Source organism: Eumetopias jubatus, unplaced genomic scaffold (genome assembly GCF_037043125.1).
Source record: "Eumetopias jubatus isolate StellerSeaLion01/CBP00866 unplaced genomic scaffold, mEumJub1_p1.0 scaffold_15, whole genome shotgun sequence".
NCBI classification, from domain to species: Eukaryota; Metazoa; Chordata; class Mammalia; order Carnivora; family Otariidae; genus Eumetopias; species Eumetopias jubatus.
This window is the reverse complement of record NW_028274821.1, coordinates 7,983,640-8,002,392: the sequence shown is the minus strand read 5'-3', so window position 1 is coordinate 8,002,392 and position 18,753 is coordinate 7,983,640. Positions and strand designations below refer to the sequence as shown.

Here is an 18,753-nt window from a genome sequence, read left to right as displayed (position 1 = left end):
AAAAACAATTTATAAATCACATACGTGTTCTATTGTATTAATAGGATATGTTTTATAAAACATATAGAAAAATAGGAATTATAAAATTAAAAGCTAAAGATCAAACATTTAAATATCCTGTTAAGTAAGACAACTTCATTAGCTAATCTAATGGCATAATATATACTTAGGTGAGAGGTTCATGACTGAAGATAGTGGACATAAATCTGTATGTCGAAAATCTTCTTGGTCCTTAGAACACATGGACCCAACTTGTTATCACTTAGGCAGGGAATATCTAAACAGATTTTTGCTATGTGATTGTCAGAGAATTGGGGAAGCATTCATTCTGCTGACTTCTTTGTCTCTGCAATCTGTGTGCTGTCTTCAATATGTGGGAATGTTTTTAAGCTGCTTACCCATATTATGAAGTTAGCTTAATCAAAACTAGTCTATAAAACCTATTAATCCATCTTGCTGGAAACATAAAAAAAAAATGCAACAAACAAGTAAGGCGGGGTTGTTACCAACCCCTCTTCCCTCAGGATGTCTCAGTTACACATGTGATATATGTAATTTGTTACATTTTAGCTATATTTCTTATTTTTAGGCAAAAAAATTTAATAGAAATTCTAACTTTTCTTCTTCTTCTTCCAATCTTCTTGCACAAACATAGGACGTAGATGTTCTACTGTGGAGACATCTGATAGTGACAATTTACACTATTCAGAAATTACAGCTTTAAAAGTGGCATGTGTGCATGTGCATATTTAACACTAAACATATAGTTAAATATTTTCAACCAACTATTAATTTAGACACTCTAGTATTACCTACTTCACTCATCAATTCAATAAACCACTTACTGAGCACCTATCATGTGCCAGACAGATCGCGTGTATTAGGTTGGACTATGGTGGGAGCAAAAGAAGATAAACCGTGGTTGGCTGGTTGGCTCAGTCGCTTAAGTGTCAACTCTTGGTTTTGGCTCAGGTCATGACCTCGGGGTTGTGAGGTCATGAGGTCAAGGCTCTGCGCTTAGCGGGGAGTCTACCTCTCTCTCGTTCTCCCCCTGATCCTCTGCCCTCCCCCTGCTCATGTGCACTCTCTCTCTCTCTCTCTAAAATTAAAAAAAAATCTTTTTAAAAAACCACAACGATGAAACAGACTGCGAGGGAAAGGTACATATGGCTAGAGGAACGTATATCAGAAAGACTCAGTCCAATTTGGGGATCAGCCATGCTTCCCTGAGACCATGACTGCTGACCTCTAGTGTTCAATAAAATACTATTAAACCTGTACAAACATAAGCCAAGGTATAAATAATGATACTTGTGGGGCCAACTAGTATGATGAAGCTTCTTTTGTACTCACTCTATCTGTGGTATCATTTAGCCTTGATTACGTTCATATTAGGGCTGGGTCTATTCCACCTCATTAGCCCAAGACAATTATAGTGCTCAACCTAACACCAAGAAGATCATAAACATCTATGAGAACACACTGAAAATGAATAGCAATCTCAGTTATAATGTAGTAATTCAGATGATCTGGAATAAATTCAGTTTCATTATAAGGATTATCTAAATACATACTTACACACACACACACAGTAGGTTCCTCAGGAAATATCCATATGTCACGTCTTGAGCAACTCTGCTCTTTGCAATCATTTTCCCATCTACAGTTCCTAGCAGAGTGTCTGATCCGATGAATCAATAATTTTGCCCTCATATTTACAAAATGCTTTGCACGTTACAAAGCACCATTACAAAGATTTTTCTCCTTTGATTTTACTGACAATTTGGGTACATTATCTACCTCAGAGATAAAGAACCTAAGGCGGGTGGGACTCATCCAGGAAGTCTTCCACAATTGCCCCTCCCATCAACTGACTCACCTCCAAATTACACAGTGTTCTACTCTGTTCCCAAAGCACCACAGATACGGTGCAGCCACTGATACTCTCTGTGTCACTTCTGTTTACCTGTCAGTCTCTCTGGCCTAACCTTAAAGTTCTTCCTGTCCCAGGAGCAAGTGCAGTTCCTGCCACAGAACAGAGGCTCAGTCACTGTTTGCCAAATGAGCTCTGGGATACCGTGATGGCAAGTCAAAGGCAGGCAGGCTGAAGTAACTTGTTCAATACCACATAGCTTACTGATGGCAGACCAGGCATTCCAACTCACTCAGTTGGAATGAGATCTTCTGAGATTAAATTCAAGTCACTGTGCCTTTAGCCCCCAACTCTAATACTTCAGGGTGACATTATTACTGCTTCATAGGCAGTACCAACCAAAACATAGGTATGAATATAATTTAAGCTCAAACATCAAAAACATTTTCCATATGTGAAATAAACTGTCTACTGAGATCTTTTAGCATTGTCAGCATTTTCTATCTTTATACCGACTATTTAAAGATGATGGGTATTGTTTATTACACTAGCTTCTCTGGGCCATTTTTCCCCCCTAGATGGAGTTCCTCAGCATCTCTGATGCTTTTTTGCTTTGTTATTTTAAAATATCTATTTAAAATAAGTTGCTAAAGAAAATTTCTGTGCAATGTATTTATGAAATTGCTGGGGAAAATTAAGAGTAATCATGAGTTTTAAATGCATAACCACCTACGAGATCAATGAACCACAGGCAACAAACACCTTAGTGCGCCTCAATGTCAAGGCAAAAGCCTTGAACATAAGTACAATAACAAAAAGGAAAAATCATTGGTAAAGTGGCTTTGCACAGAATAATTATGTTATCAAGGGTCATAAATGGGACGGTAATCAATGGTTTGGTCAGTTTCATAAGAAATTCAGAAAAATGATTATCACTGGGAACTAAAGCTTAGGCTCATTAAAAGCCAAATTAACTCCTTAGTATCACTTTCCAAAAACTTCAAGAATAATTTTGCTCTATTATTTCAACCTACAGATACAGTTTCATTCATAAAACAAAAACAACTCATGTTCGCTTGTCTATATAGTTTTAACTCTGCTAGTGATGAGATTCAAAGTTACCCTGAGATTCACAAATGCGACAGTGCCTTTTTAAACCTAATTATGTTAAGAAACACTTTTATTTGAGAATCACCTTTCTTCTTATATTTCAAGTGCTATCTTTTCTAATGTATTTTTTCTTATTTCACTTCTCTTCTTTAATCCTACCACTTTTAAAAAGCTAAAATTGCTAATAATAAGAAGGCACAGATTGAACAGGATCCCAAGCTATTAAGACTTAATAAACCCGAAACCCCAAGTAGTAAAGGAAGAAAGAAAAAAAATTATGACTTTGGATAGCTGTGTAGATTTATGAGAAACAGCCTGACCAACTTGCAAACCAGAAATAGAAGCCCTACGTATTACTGTTTTCAGTTTTGAGGCCTACCTTCTTGTCACCCATTAAAATTATACCTTATAGAAATAAAAGATAATCTTTTAAAGCAATCTTCAAAAATTAGGAGCATTAAAAGATGAAAAACTACACCTTTTCATTTAATAAAAAACCGGTATTGTATCTGCTTCCCCATCCAATAATTAACATGTTAATTGTAATATGAATTTGGGCGACTTTAATTTTTTAAAGCTTGCTAATCAATTGATTTTTTGATGAATCTAGTTTCCCTCCCAGTTGGGATGGGAATGGTTGTCTGGGCCTTTATACAACGGGATATATACCGGTACTAATTAAGACAAAAATCAAAGCCGCAAACAGGCTAATTATCTTTGTTGAGTTTAGGACCTAATTTCTAATTTCTAACGCTTGTGTTTATTTTCTTGAGCATAATTTAGTTTGCATTTTCTAACAACCAGGTTTTTAAGCAGTCCTCCATTGTATCATCAATTCATTATACACATTTGTGTTTTTATAAGTCCTAAAAATATCACCAATTTTAACTGATCTTTTGCTTTATGTGTTGATCAGGCTTCCTTGCTTATATACGTATATGTGTACGTATGTATGTGTGTATGTACTTTCTTGGTAGTAATTATCAAAACTGGAGACTTGATGGAGAATGTGGAGAGTGTGACAAAAATCTCAAAACTGATTTTCCTCTACATTTTTTTCTTTTCTTTTATTTAAAACTTTGACTCGCTGAGGTGAGACAAAAGTATTTTAAATTTGGGATACTTTTTTGAAGAACTCTTGTACCTTAGCATAAGTATTGGGCAAAATTTCAGGTTTTACTTATTTAAAGGTAAAATACTAAATAAATACCCATGTCTATTGAAAACAGTATTAGGACTAGTAGCTCAATAATCACTTCACAAACTTCAATTGGTAAACTTGGATTGGTATTGATTTTTAAGCGCTTTTTCTTTTGATATGATTTCAGGCTTCTGGAAAAGTTGCAAGAATTATACACAATATTCCCAGGTAGCCCTTCCCCAGATTATCTGAATAATAACATTTTACTACATTGATTGTATCATTTTCCCTCTTTTATTCCCAAGGTTCTATAGTTACTGATGCTCATACTTATGACTGAGTTTAGAGAGGGCTTCAGAAGTTCAAGGTTTATAATTTTTTTATATGCTAGCTATTTTGCTCAAAGAGCCCTTTATATCCCAAATACTCCTGTTTGCCTCACTAGTTTTGCTTGTGGGATTTCTGAAAAATGCACAGTGATTCATAAAGCTAAACCCAATCCTTCTTGACATAAAGTATATTATGTTCTTTGCCGTAGGACTGCCATGTTCAGTACCGTTATGTCAGAGAGCTTATACCACTTAACAGCTGATCTTGATATAACTCATCTGACCGCTTTATCTCTGTAGGGTAGAGCTTAGGAGCTCAGGCTCTAAAGTCAGATGACTTGGATGTGACTCCCGGCTAAAAAAAAAAAAAATCATGACTGAAGGAAGGTATGTTAGTTTTAAACATCGGGTTTCCAACTTAGCACTGAGCAACAGGACAGCCAGCACCAAGAGCGTAGCTCTGGTTTGCTTTAAAGGGGAAATCCATCAGTCCGCCAGGGCTGTGTGCAAGGAAAACGAAGCATCAGAGTCTCTCTGCAGAAATGGCTTTGACTGATGTCAACACAAACTTTTAAAGAAAATAAAGAGGCATTCCATGGGTGTCTATTTCTACAATCAGCCCTGGATCAAAGGAAGAGCAAAATTACCATTTTTCATGGATAGAAAAGATAGGTGTTAAGTGTTCCAGAAAATTAAGCTTCTGACATGCTGGTGTGGTACAGGTAGGGAGCTTGAAGAATTTTGATGGACAATTCATCTTGCTGCAAAAGTGTCCAGGAGAGGAGATGACTCGCAGACTCTGTTCCCTATATCCTTATAGCTTCCACAAAGGCATCTCAGGAACCGCTGTCAGGGGCAAGGAGAACCTAAGTGGACAGGGTCGTTAAAAGCTTTAGAAATGACGGGCTGAGCTCTAAGCACAGGGAAGGGCCCACAGCAGGTGCTCAGTAAATGGCAGTTACAATTATTGGATTTGTTGTTTCCACTGGATTTCTGACAAAGCTGAATGGTGGTCAACTTCAAAATGAGTGCTTACTGGGGCGCCTGCATGGCGCAGTTGGGTTAAGCGTCTGATTCTTAGTTTCCTCTCAGGTCACGATCCCAGGGTCATGGTACTGAGCCCCGTGTCGGGCTCTCTGCTCAGCGTGGAATCTGCTTAGAGTTTCTCTCTCTCTCTTCCCCTCCCCCCTGTGCTCTCACATCCATGCTCACTCTGTCTCTCAAATAGATAAATCTTTAAAAAAAAATCAAAATGAGTTATTACTGAAAACTTAAATACCTTATACTTAGAGCCAGACCAGGAGCCACCTAGGACCCCATCTCATGTCTCACTACTTGTCTATGTCCCCCTCTCTCCTCCAGTCTCAGGAAACACTTCCTTTTATTCCCTCACTGGTTACCTCTATTCAATCTTAGCTTAAAGGTCACTTCCTCTGGAAAGACTTCCTTGACCAGCTCAGACTATAAATAATTTTTATTTGGGCCTCAAAGTTTCTCTTTATTTCAGATACTGATGGCAAATAGGCTCAGCTATGTTGAGATCTATTACACTGAAATTGCATTTTTAGCACAGATAAAGAATTCCTCTGATTTGCTTTGGTGAAAAGGGCCAGTGCTCTGTTTAAATTATGTTCCACCTTGTGCAAATTATATGTTAACAGAAGTGCCAGTTATCTTAAAGTTTTCAACTTTCTACTCATGTGAAAAATTGCTTAGAACAAACAACTCTTCCAGTAAAAAAAAAAAAGATCCCGATGTTGGAACTGATGGTTTGATAAGCAAATTAGATATTCACAGGAAACATTATGTATCTCTAGGAACAAAATTATGTAATCCACTAAAATTCGTCTATACAACTAAGTGATTTATTGAAGGAGAAAATTTTCTGCAATTCAACTCCAGAAGGTCTTTTGGGATAGTTGCAATAAATGAATAATTTAAGCCTCTTCCAACTGGAAACCCAAATTCCAATCAGGTTAGCTAAAATAGTAATATAATAATCTCACCTTCATTTTCTAAACTCTTATATCCTACCATGACACCACACTTAATCCAAAATTGTTATATTTCATGAACTGAATAAAACACTGGAGGTATTGCTGATATTTACTGAGAAATCCTCTGGCATTTTCTCTATCACTATGGCGACTGTAATGGGTGCCCATCCAGGGTGGAGAATGCCAATACTGCCCCTGTAGGTAAGACCATGTGGTCTCCATTCTGATCTAGAGCCTGAGCCTCCCTAACTCATAAGCCACAGTAATACAAAGAAGGACCAGAGGTCCATTCTTACTGAAGAAAATGAAAGCAACTGTTTTTTTTTAAAAAAAACTAAAGCTGTAGAGGAAGAGTTACCTGAAAGTGAGGGCAAAAAAGAAAAGGCCAAGGGCCAAGCCTTATAGAAAAGGGGGTAAAAAACAATCCCTAAATTAGAGGAGTTATATAATACTACTAAGAACAAGGAAAATAATAACAGTAAAAAATAATAATAAATTTATTGAAGGCTCATTATATAATATCAGGTAGTACCTTAAATTAATGAACACATTATTTAATATCTGTAGCTAAGCATAAGCCAGATATTATTATCCCTATTTTATACATGAGGAAATTGAGTCTCAGGCAAGGTTAGTAATTTGCCCAAGAGCATATAACCAGAAAGAGCTAGAGCCAGGATTTGAACCCATACCTTCTAACTATGAATCTCAGTCTCTCCACCTCTATAAAACCTGCTTTCCTTGACAAAGTAGCCCTCCAAGAAATAAAAGGGGAAGCAGCCCAAAAGTCAAGGAACAACAGAGATATAGGATAGTTAACAGTATCAAGTGTCAAAGGAAAATCCAGAAAGATCTACAGAATACTGCTGGATTTGGTTCTGTCCAAAGTGCACAGTTTCCACAGTTGTATGGGTAGCACCCAAATTGCACAGGGTGAAGAAGCAGCTGGACAAAAGGGAAACAGGAGACAAGTACAGATGTCTCTCTCAAGAAAACTGGCAGTGAGGGGCCAGACCATGAAAGATATCAACTGAAGAGGGCAAAGAACAAAAATACGAGGGAGGGAACACATGGAAAGGCACCACAAATGGCTCATCTGACTCAGCCTCCCACAAGAGGTTCTTGGGAAACACTTCCACATCCCTCACTTCTCGCCCCTCACCGCCCGATACAGACTCCCTGATTTCCCTTGAGCTCCTCCATGCTTTTCCCTACCAGAAATAGCCTCTTCCAGTTTATTTTTCTTATGACCTCCAACTTTTCCTTCAGCACACTGCTCAAAGGTGTGATTACTGACCCTTACTCCCAAGAACAATCTCCACTGTTACTCCTGAGGCACTTGGTATCCAATTCTATAATAACATCTATCTCCCTCAAAAGTTGGCATTCCACAGTCAGGGACCATGTCAAATCACATCTGAGACCCCAGCATTTAACACAATGCCCATATTCCTCTGCAACTACTTTGTCCTAAACTGATGACAATGATCCAACTCCAGACAAGAAAGTATTTTTAAAATCACTTAACAGAGAATCAGTGCATATGACTACTCAACCATTTAAATAGTAGAGCTCTTATTTTTTTTACAAATATTCAGTAGAGATGTTCAACTAAAAGGCCTACATATTGGATTGGCACAGCAAAATGTATTTCAATTGTAAATCAGCATGTTCCTTTGAAACACCTTTTCATATTAGATACTAAAAATTAGCAATTCTGGCTCTAAAAAATAAAATAAATATGCTCCTCAAGAGCTAAAATCATTCTCTTTTGTTTTTCTATAAAAACACATTCAACAGGAATTCATTTTAAAGTGTAACCCTATCTTTTAGGATGTCTGCCACAATCTTAATTAGAATACTGTCCCCTTGGGGAACCAAGCCAATGGGAATCAAGTCCCAAATAAGAGCGAACCACAGAAAAATGTCTTTGTTTCTGTTGATTATATGAGATAATGGTCTCAAATGAAAAGAATTCTATTCGTGTCCATCAAAGCTAAGATGCACAAAAAGCAAATCTCTTGACCCTGAACAGAAAAGAAAGCTAAAGACAGAAATGATGGAGTACACTACCTCAGACTTAGCTCTCCAAACTAGTTAAAATATTACAGATCAAATTTCAAGCCAATACAATATTCTCTTATGGATTTAACATATTATAGGCGATCTTTTTCCCCCTTAATCAATATTCACTGCTTCCATCATAAGAACTTTCTCTTGGGTATACCGCTAATCATCACAGTTTCTTTCTGGTTGTGTGATGATATGCTACAGATATCACAGGAATATGGCAAACAGAAGTGAGCATAAAAATGACCCCTCATTGAAACTGTGGTCTCGTGTGAGGATCTCAGGAGCACCCATGTTAAAATTCCTTTCCTAAAATCTGTTTCCAAATATTTGAGGCATCATTTTAAAGATACCCATACAAAAGAGATCTACTGGGATTCATTTAAAATTTACCCTTCTTGAAGGGTAATCTTCTTGAAGATTGCCCTTTGCCTAGAACCTAACTGGAAATTCTGATTGACTCTGTTTCCTAAACAAAGTATCATTTATCCCTTTGACCACAGGGATAATATGCTCACTTGCCAGAATGTACCATAACTTATATGAAAATGCTAAATAGACAGACTGATACTAACCAAAAAGAAATAATACAGCTAGAATTCTATTCTATTCACTTTCATACCTCAAATTATAATATATAACAGTCACTGCCCAGATAGATGATTTACGGAAAAACCAAGGTTCTTATCTGAATATAATCTTGAAATGAATTTTTAATCATGTAAAAAGAGGTTTCAATGTCCCAGTTACATACTAAAGACCCACTAGAAAAGAAAGTGAGTCCCTGTGCAGGAAAAGGTAAAGACCACAGTCTCTGATAATAAAAGAACTCAAACAAAGTTGACGGCTAACTTGACAAAAGATTTTTTTCTTTGAATTCAAATAGAAGCCCCTCAACCCCAGGGCTCCACTCTACCTGGAATGTTATGTTTACAAGAAGCGGTACAGGGATAACACAGTTGCCTACTTTGACAGAAAAGATGTGTTCCTTTTTCTAAGGAAGGGGGAAGACAGGCAGGGACTGGAGGGAAAATATGAACTGTACTCGGAGGGGCAGTTAAAACTGGGAAACATGAAAGGGAGAAAAAAGTCTTAGAGCCTTGGTTTAAAGTGGTTAAGGAATTATCCTCAATGTTAGCAGAACCTGAAGCCCAAGATTACAACAAGGAGTAAAAGTTCTGACTTTAGTCTAGGTTCTGCTTTGAAAAGAATCTAAATTTGCTGGCTATGGGAGAGAACAGAACAGTAGAAGACATTTTCCTCCTTCCCTCTCCTGGATTTTTAATTCTGTTTTAGGGCAAGTAGGGTCAAAGACCTCTCAGATTTAGGCATAAAATGACCAACTTGAAGAATAATCTACAAAAAACTCTAACAAATCACTCAAGGCAGGGGGAAGGTGGGGGGTGGGGGGAGGAGTTCATTTCTAGCCATAGTCTATAGAGACCATCAGTCCAAAAAGTCTTTTTATAAAGATGATAATGAGTAATATTAACATTTTAATATCTAATCAACATACTGAATTTGAATATTCTTACAGATTTTTATTGAATTGGGCAACCATATCTATATTTGGAAAGCTGAAACTCTACGGTGTTTTGTGAAATGGTGAAAAATTATAAAAGACAGGAAATTTGATAAAGTATTATATAACAAGATCTTATAATCATTGCTCAGAATTCTCTATTCCTGAACCAGATTGTCTAAGGAAAGGTAGAAAGTTGAGCTCATACAGAATAAATGAAAAAGCATAGAAATAATTTTAGATTCAACATTTTACTGGGTACTTATTACTCAGTGAGATCAGAACCTTCATGCTTTGAAGAAACAGAACTATATATTAGATCTTAAAATTTTCTGTTTTTTTTTCAACTTTCTAATCAATATAATATTGCATGCCTCAACATTCAAACATTTTAGCTATAGACCTTTTCTTCCCATCAGAGTGGTCAAAGCAAGGACACAAATAAAAGTTGAATCAATAGAAGTAATTACCTTTGACATCAATGCCATGATTTCAATATCCATCATGGGTCAGTGACAAAGGCTAGAAGATTGTAAAGGTATCCCACTACATGTAGTTTGAAAACTCAAGATGACATCAGCACATTAACGATACAAATATTATAGACAAGTGAAGAGCAGCAAGAAATTACTTCAGCAATTATCTGACCAGTTGTAGAAAATTTATCTACAGGGACACTGTGAGAATGTACTAGGGAGGGGAGACTGGGTGGCTCAGTCAGTTAAGTGTTTGACTCTTGGTTTTGGCTCAGGTCATGATCTCAGGGTCATGAGATTGAGCCCCAAGTCGACAGGCTCCACGCTGAGCATGGAGCCTGCTTAAGATTCTCTCTCTTTCTCTCTCGCCCTCTGCCCCTCCCCTGCGCTCTCACACACGCTCTCACACACATGTATGCATGCTCTTTCTCTCTCTCAAAAAAAAAAAAAAAGAATGCACTAGGAAGCATCAAATGTGACACTTTTCTAGTTTAAAAAAAAAGGGAAAAAAAGGAAAAGAAAAAAGAAAAGAAAAAAAAGACAGAGGAGCAAAAACTCCTTCCAAATAAGTCTGGAAGGACTACAGGCAACTCCGGGCAAATATCACACTAACCCATGATGTGAAATAAAACACTTTGTTGACAAAAAGAAAATGGGAGTTCTCACCTTCTTTGCTTGGTGTAAGGGGATGTAAAGTATCACCTGCTGTGAATGTCCTAGAGGAAAGAGCTAACTCGAGGAGCTGAAAAATATGCCTGCTGGGAATGAGCCATATGGCACAGCACAGTGTTTTCCAACGTGGGGTCTATGTGTACATGAGATTACTTTTTATGAGGACAAAGAACAAGGTGAGTGTGCATATGTATGATTTTCTATTTATGCTTGTGATACTGATTTTCCACTTCTGGCAGCAATTTTTGTTTTTTATAAGAGGTTATTACTTAATACAAAAAGTGATTTTATTTAAGCAGGAATCAGAGTCTCTCCACCCACTTCTTGCAGTGAGATGGGTGCCTTCTGGAACTTCGGTGAAAGTTTGGGGATTTATTCTTTGGTTTAATCTCTGCACGGACGAAGACCAACCACGGGTGATACCATACGAAAAAAAGGATTAAGTGAATGAGGCAAGAAATACCCAATCTTTTTCCCCTACTCAGCTCTCAGGCAGTCAAGTATTCTCCCTCTAAACAGGAAGCTGCAGAAGTCTTCTTTAAAATTATGACAGCCCAAGAGAAAAAACAATGATACTAAACACCAGAGGGAACCCAGTTAAAAAGCCCAGTCAGATGACCCTACATTGAAGTCAATGACCCACCCATGCATTCACATGGTGTTTATCCTCATGCTTTTAAATATGGATAAACACCCAAGATTATGAGATATCAAAGAAATGCTTCAAAAATAAAAGGAGACAAAAAACAAAAAACAAACCAAACCCCAAAACCAAGAACAAAGTAGCTTGAAGGAAACAGACTATACACAGTAAAGAAAAAAATTTCAACAACTTTAAAAAAATTACTATCTTCGAGGAGAAATAAAAAGATAAGATAATCAGGAAATAAAACATGATGTTACGAAAAGGAACATACAGGAAAACTTCAAAAAAGCTTCTTGATCCCAGCACTCTCCCTGCCCATCCCATTCCTATCTCCTGAAAAGAAATTAACCTTAAGTGCCTCTGTCTACCATTTAGCAAAAGCTATCCCCTTCCCTAGCTACTTTCCTATAACTGTTAAGAGCAACGTTTGCTAAAGATTCTCCTTGATACTAAGAAATTACAGGCAAATTGCAAGTCTTAAGATAATGCTCTATATGATCTTTCTCATTTATTTTCTCACCACTCTTCGGAAGAAATGATAGACCAAGGTGTTCCCAATCCACACTGTAGAACTATTAATTGGCACAAAGAGCATTATTTTGTCAGTATCTTTCCAAAACAAGCTGAGTGTCCTGAGTATGAATAAGCTCTGTAGTAAACATGTGACGATGAATTCATTCTCAATTTTTTAAATGAAATGAGTCAGATCTCCAGACCTTTAAGATAATTTAATTTTCATTCAACAGTATTTTTCTAGTCACCAAAATACTCAGGCATTTTCTAAATCATCACAAAGGCAAAATCCTTGCCTGGAGGGTATATGCAACCTCTCCTTTATTATGTACTACTTCTTGTGAAACAATTTATGAAACTCTGATTGCTGATATTTCAATAGGAAAGAAAGAGGAAGTTGTGATAAAGAATAGGAGAGGGGAGAGGAGAAGGGACAGAACCTATGGAGGAAGATGGTCAAGGCAGAAATAAATGTTTTCTTCAGGAGTGAAGAGGCTCTTCCAGAATAGGGATTATGGTTTGGATACTTTTCTTTGCATCCCTACAGCCCAACCTGGACAGAATCTGCCACATCCAGGAAGGGCTCGAGAAACATTTGCTGAGTTAACGCAGGGGCTGAACTCCATCTATCTCGGCGCCCACCGGGCCAGAACACATCTGAGGGGGCGACAGCAGCTCCTTACCTGTTGTTGCACAGGTACCTGCTGCACCACCTGGGTAGGCACTGCTGCTTGACTGGCCACAGACGTCTGTAAAGTCACTGTCGAACCTGTGTCCGACCCGGTCTCTGATGTCTGCATGATGGTCTCTGAAATGTAGCAAAACAGAGATAAAGTTGTAAACGCATGCCTCATGCGACCAGCTGCATGACATTTGTTCTTAAAGTCCTATACAGAGAATAACTTTCAACTCTCAAGTGTACTTCTTACGCCAACACCCCGCCATGATCTTCCATGCATGGTTAAGAGTCACTCTGGCCACTTTTTAAATAAATGCAGAAAATGACAAAGTCGCATTCAAAAAAAGAAAAATCCCCATTTAGCACCTCTCGCTTTGAGGCTATAAAAGCTGAACTTCATTGAAATCTACCTTCCTTAGGTCTCATCCATTATAAAATGGTTCAATTGTATTATAAACTACAGTCCAAAATTATTTCCAGGTACTCAATTTTCAGTCCACAAACCCTAACTAGATGTAAATATGTCATAAAATGTTATTTTCTAGACACTTTTTTGGCCATTAAGATGTCACCAAAGGTGTATAATTCAGAATAAATTATTTCTAACATCCTTTCCAACTTTCAAACTTACTATGCTGTGATCTAAAAATAAAAAGCAATGTATATCCAAAAATTTAACGAAAGGATCAGGCTCACTGATTTGCTCTGCCTTTGGTATGATTCATACTAAAATCAACCTTGATTTTACACAGAGATAGCCAAAGATCAACAATGTTTAGTATTTTGAGGATGGGGAGGACTACTCTTAGAGAAATGAGATTTGTAAGCAAAGCCACGAAATTTTACCTTCTCCCATTCAGAGTTCAACCTGGCACATTTTTTAGTTCGTATGTGTGTGACCTGCTCACACAGGGTAAATTCCGTAGCATGTGCTCTAACAGGTCTGGTTTCTCAGACCTCCCGGTCTCAACATTCCCTTCTGCTACTTATATGGTCAGTGGAATAAGTACTAATTTCTTTGTTATTGAACAGGGCCCAGAATTCTAATTTTCTTTTCTGGGGGCTTGGGGGCACAATATTTAATTGGTAGCCTAAGAAAAATACTGCATTATGGTTTAAATCTGTGAACAGTAATGGTGAATATTAATTTTCCCCAAGAAAATTCTGGAAGAGTATCCAGTTCTTTCAAGTAGGAAATTAAGTCCCTCATCATTTTTGTCACAGTGTCACAGTGTGCCCTCTTCCAATTTTCCCCCCAAACCTTTTCTATCATCTCATTCGATTTTGGAAATGGACCTCTGAAGACACCTCATCCACTTTTCTTATTTTATAAACGAGAAAACTAAAACCCAGAAAGGTGGAGACTCACTCAAAGTGACAGGAACAGTCATCGGAATAGGTCTGGTCCTAAGAGCTAAGGACTCTTCCAAATGCTCTACATGTTAACGTATGAGTAAATTAATCCATGTAACAACCCGGTGTGATTGGTAGGGTTATAATCCTCCACTTACAGAAGAGGGACCCTGGGCACACAGACTGAAGATGGTTAGAAGCTTATAAAATAAAGGGGGAAGTGATAGAGACTGTAGCTACCACCCCATTTATTTGGGTCAGCTACTAACGTTCAGCTCCAAGAAGTTGAGAATTTGTGGGAAGGCTAAGCTGTAGGTGCCAGGTCTCCCAATTTTCCAAACGAAGCTGAAAGTTCAGATTTTTATGTGAAATCTCCCAAATGATGGTTCCTTTTTTAAACTGTAGTATTAATCTTCAAGCGCGCGCGCGCACACACACACACACACACACACACACACACACACACACACACACACACACACACACGCATGCATGCACACACACCCCTTTGGGCTAATATTTAAGACCATGGACATGCCTGAAAATGTCTGAGAATGACAGAATTCACTACATAAAATTCTTGTCTAGTTAAGATTAAGTGGAAGACCCCTGGTTCTCAAACTTTGGGGAAGGGATATACACATTAGGAACCCTATCTGTGCCTCTTCCTTTATTCCATCCCAGAGGGAAAAATATACCCTCCCCAAAATGAAAGCAAAACCAATGCCCTTTGATTCATTACATGCTTGTAGACCATCAATACCTACTGTGCTACCGCAGAGGAGCTATTAGTGAAAGTGAGGGGATTAGTGAGCTCTCTTTCTGCAGAGAATGAAGAATGAACCAGATGTCGCATGCCATCTCCAGGGAGGTTTTCTTAGCCTCTCTTCCCAACTCCAAGATAGGTGGAGGCCTTGAAATCTGCTTAGTATATAAACGAAGACAGGGTTGCCAATTATGGCCATTTGAGGGTGGGTGTTTCTTAGAGTGAAGTCACTCACCTAAAACTCCCTCCTATTTCTCCAGCGCTGGCTGGGAATTTTATCGAGGCTTTGTCATGTGCCCATACATTGTTCGGCAGACCAGTCTACACACCCCTTTTGGTATATGATCCATGCCTTGACATCTACTATTTTAGACCTAACATATTCAAGAATATAAAGATCTCTTTAAAAATTAAATACACTTGGAGGGCCTAGGTGACATAGTCGGTTAAGTGTCAGACCCTTGGTTTCTGCTCAGGTCGTGATCTCAGGGTCATGAGATTGAGCTCCACATCATGCTCAGCGCAGAGTCTGCTTAAGACTCTCTCTCTGCCCCTCCCCCCCAAAATGAATAAATAAACAAATGAATCTTTTAAGAAAAATTAAACATACTTTTAAAGCAATTCCTAAGAATTCTCAATAAGCTATCTGAGAGAGCTTATCAGAAGATAAAAGGCACAGATTTGAAAACTGGCCTCTCATGGGCTGTATTAGACTCCAAAGACAGGCTTTGGCTCAGAGTTACTACAAATTAAAATTCTTAATTACCAATATTTAAAAATTGGAAATCTCCATGTTAAAAACCAATTTCCAGATTCTTACAAAAAATATGAAAATTTAGAAAAGGTGAGCCTATATTATGTGTTTTATAGACAAATTATTTAAATGGCAATACTCCTTCACTTGCCTGGCCTCTATAGGCATGGGAGTTCATGACACTTTTTGGGGTAATCAGAAATTTAGTCTTATGCATCCAGATTGAAAATGGAAAAATTACATTTTGGGTTTAATCTTGATAACATTTATACTCATTTGCTTCTTTCATATAAAAGAGAAATACCCAAGTTTTCAACACTTTACTAAGAGAAATGTGTAACCAGATGATTGGAAGTATGATTTTCCTCATTTTGCAGATGAGTCAACGGACACCCAGAGATGTTAGGTCACACTTAGCCAAGGTCAAACAGCTGGAGGTTGGAAAGGAGGGTTTGGATATACCAACAAAGCTCACGCACTAAACAACTAGACCAAGTAAGTGGGGAGTCCTGAATTTCAGAATAGACATTGCATAGATAGAAGAGAAGAGATTAAAGAAAAGCAAACTGGGGACCTTTTTGGAATGAAAAGGAAGGAAAGCGGTCCCAACTATTTTAGAGGAGCAATCTTTGCAGGAGAGACTGGGGAAAATGAGATGGAAGGAAAATTACAGCTTTGTAACTTCAAGTGAGAAAGTCATGGAGAGCTTTCCATCCAGCCTCTGGCTCCATGCCACCTCAAAACTGGCACAGAAAGCCCAATCCAGAATAACCAGTAATTGCCCCAGAACATCTTCTGTTTCCTGCCCGTGACTGCTCCTCATCCCACCTCATCAGCTCCTGGATCACAGGGTCGTGTCAAAGGATAAGAACTTAGTCTCTCCATCTCTCCTTGACGGACCCAACTCCATCCTCCTATGATTTCACTGTCCTTCCTCAGTTATGAGGAAGAGACTTCCCTTGCCAAGGCCTCATGGCTTGAGAGGGTCTCAGTCCCATCCCTGGCAGAGACTGGCTCAAAAACTCACAACCATAATTAGGTCTCTCATCTGACAAGTCTTTCCTGGGTGCCATGCAATACGCTAAGTGCTCAAAATACACCTCATTTAATCCTCAGAAGACTCCCATTAATGGCAGCACTCTCATTTCCACTTAACAAACAAGGAAACTGAGGCACAAATGGATTATGTAACTTGCTGAACGCCACACAGCAGGTAAGTGGAAGAGCCTGAGTTCAAACCCAGGTTTATCTGACCCCAAAACCTACGATGTCACCACTACATATGTATTACTTTGCAATATCATGATGACAGGGCTTCCAGATGAAAAGTTACAGACTGTGGGTCTGAATGGCCAAGTCTTTGGGATTCTCAATCCATTGTATTTGATCTACATCTTCCAATAACAATGGACAGGCATCACTTCTCTCTCTGACATGGAAATTAGGAAGTGTTCTCTCTCTTTCTGCTGAGGCCATAAGAGAACCTAACTCCTAAGTATTTTTCCAGAGGCATTTTAACTGATTAATTCTGAAGACCTGACTTAACAGCAGATCAATTAGAATGTTAAAGCATGTCTGAGGAGTAGAACCCTCCTGCCAAATTTTGCTAAACAGATCATTTAAACCCACTGACGCATTCAGAGTGTTCTGGTAGCTTTCCAACATTTCAGCAAAGCAAGAATCATCACTGAGGGTAGTGTCTTAGCAGGCTTTACTTGTAGGTTTTGTTTTAGACCCAACATAAGGTTTGTGTGTACATTTGAGGTGTTCCCATTCAACCAGCAGTGGTTTCTGTGCTTTGTTTATGTTTGGGAGTAATTTGGTTAGTTCAGTTCCTTCACAGCCCCCTTTCAAGTGATATTTGTTTATCAGCCACAAATGCAGTCACATTAATCCATTTTGATAAGCTAAATAAACCCCTGCAGTTGGTCCATGATGCAGCCCATATGTAAATGAGTTGTATATTCTTGCAGGAGAGACATGCACAATTTCAGTCTAGTCATCCTTGCCTAATGTGGCTGTCAGGTGTGTCAAGAGCAACAGATGCTTGTTTGACAAAGGACCTTTTTATTCTGGCTAATTAAGCAGTTGGACACACCCGCCTGTTAACGGTTCTGCTTTGTACAGCCAACTCTGGCTGAATCATGCGAATCTACAGCTAAATAGGCCACATTTTGAAAGAAGGCTAATTAACCCCTAGGAGAAGGAAAAGAATATTGCAAAAACCCAGCTGCTGAATGCAACAAGATTAGCATTTCTTCAACCTGATGGGCAAAACCTAGGCAAAGCAAATGTGTTTGGAACAAACATGCGTTATTGCAAGTTTCAAGGCATTCAGATGTTCTTTATGGAACTTCCTGAAGATTATTTAATACACTCAAATTCACAGTTGGATTCCTTTTATCACACACAATGTACATGCCAAATTAAATGGTTTAATAGTCTGACCTAATCAATTACTTTTTAAACAGAACTATATAACTGGGATAGCTTAAAAATAGGTAGTATCCATCTAAATTTTATTGGAGTTCTTCAACCTGAAATAATTTGCTCTCTAAAAAAGCAAAGTCCACAAAGTTTGGCTTCAGTACACTGACTGTAGTGTTTTTCTTTTTATACTGAGGAATGTAACAGGTTCTAATTCAGTATAGAAAATAAAGACTTGGAATTTAATTTTCAAGCGCAACAGAGAATTGCCTTCCTTCTTCCTTAGTATAGAAAAACAAAAGATGCTACTTCCAATTCCTACTTGAACCAAATTAACCAAAGTTATGATAGTCACTTAATGGGTATAATAAAGATAAGTCACATCTAAAATGTGACATTCAAATATAAATTATTTACTTAGAAAC

At 38.1% G+C, this 18,753-nt stretch overlaps 1 protein-coding gene across 3 annotated transcripts in view; it reads right to left on the bottom strand.

Moving 5' to 3' along the window:
- The window catches only part of RFX3 (regulatory factor X3), a 281,486-nt gene that overhangs the window by 142,128 nt on the left and 120,605 nt on the right, over positions 1-18,753 (bottom strand). For all 3 annotated transcript variants that reach the window (XM_088018771.1, XM_028117363.2, XM_028117364.2), the window contains exon 2: positions 13,033-13,157. In XM_088018771.1, coding sequence (XP_087874897.1) covers positions 13,033-13,149 — 117 coding nt within the window. In that variant the 5' untranslated portion in view covers positions 13,150-13,157. The remainder of the gene's footprint in view (positions 1-13,032; positions 13,158-18,753) is intronic.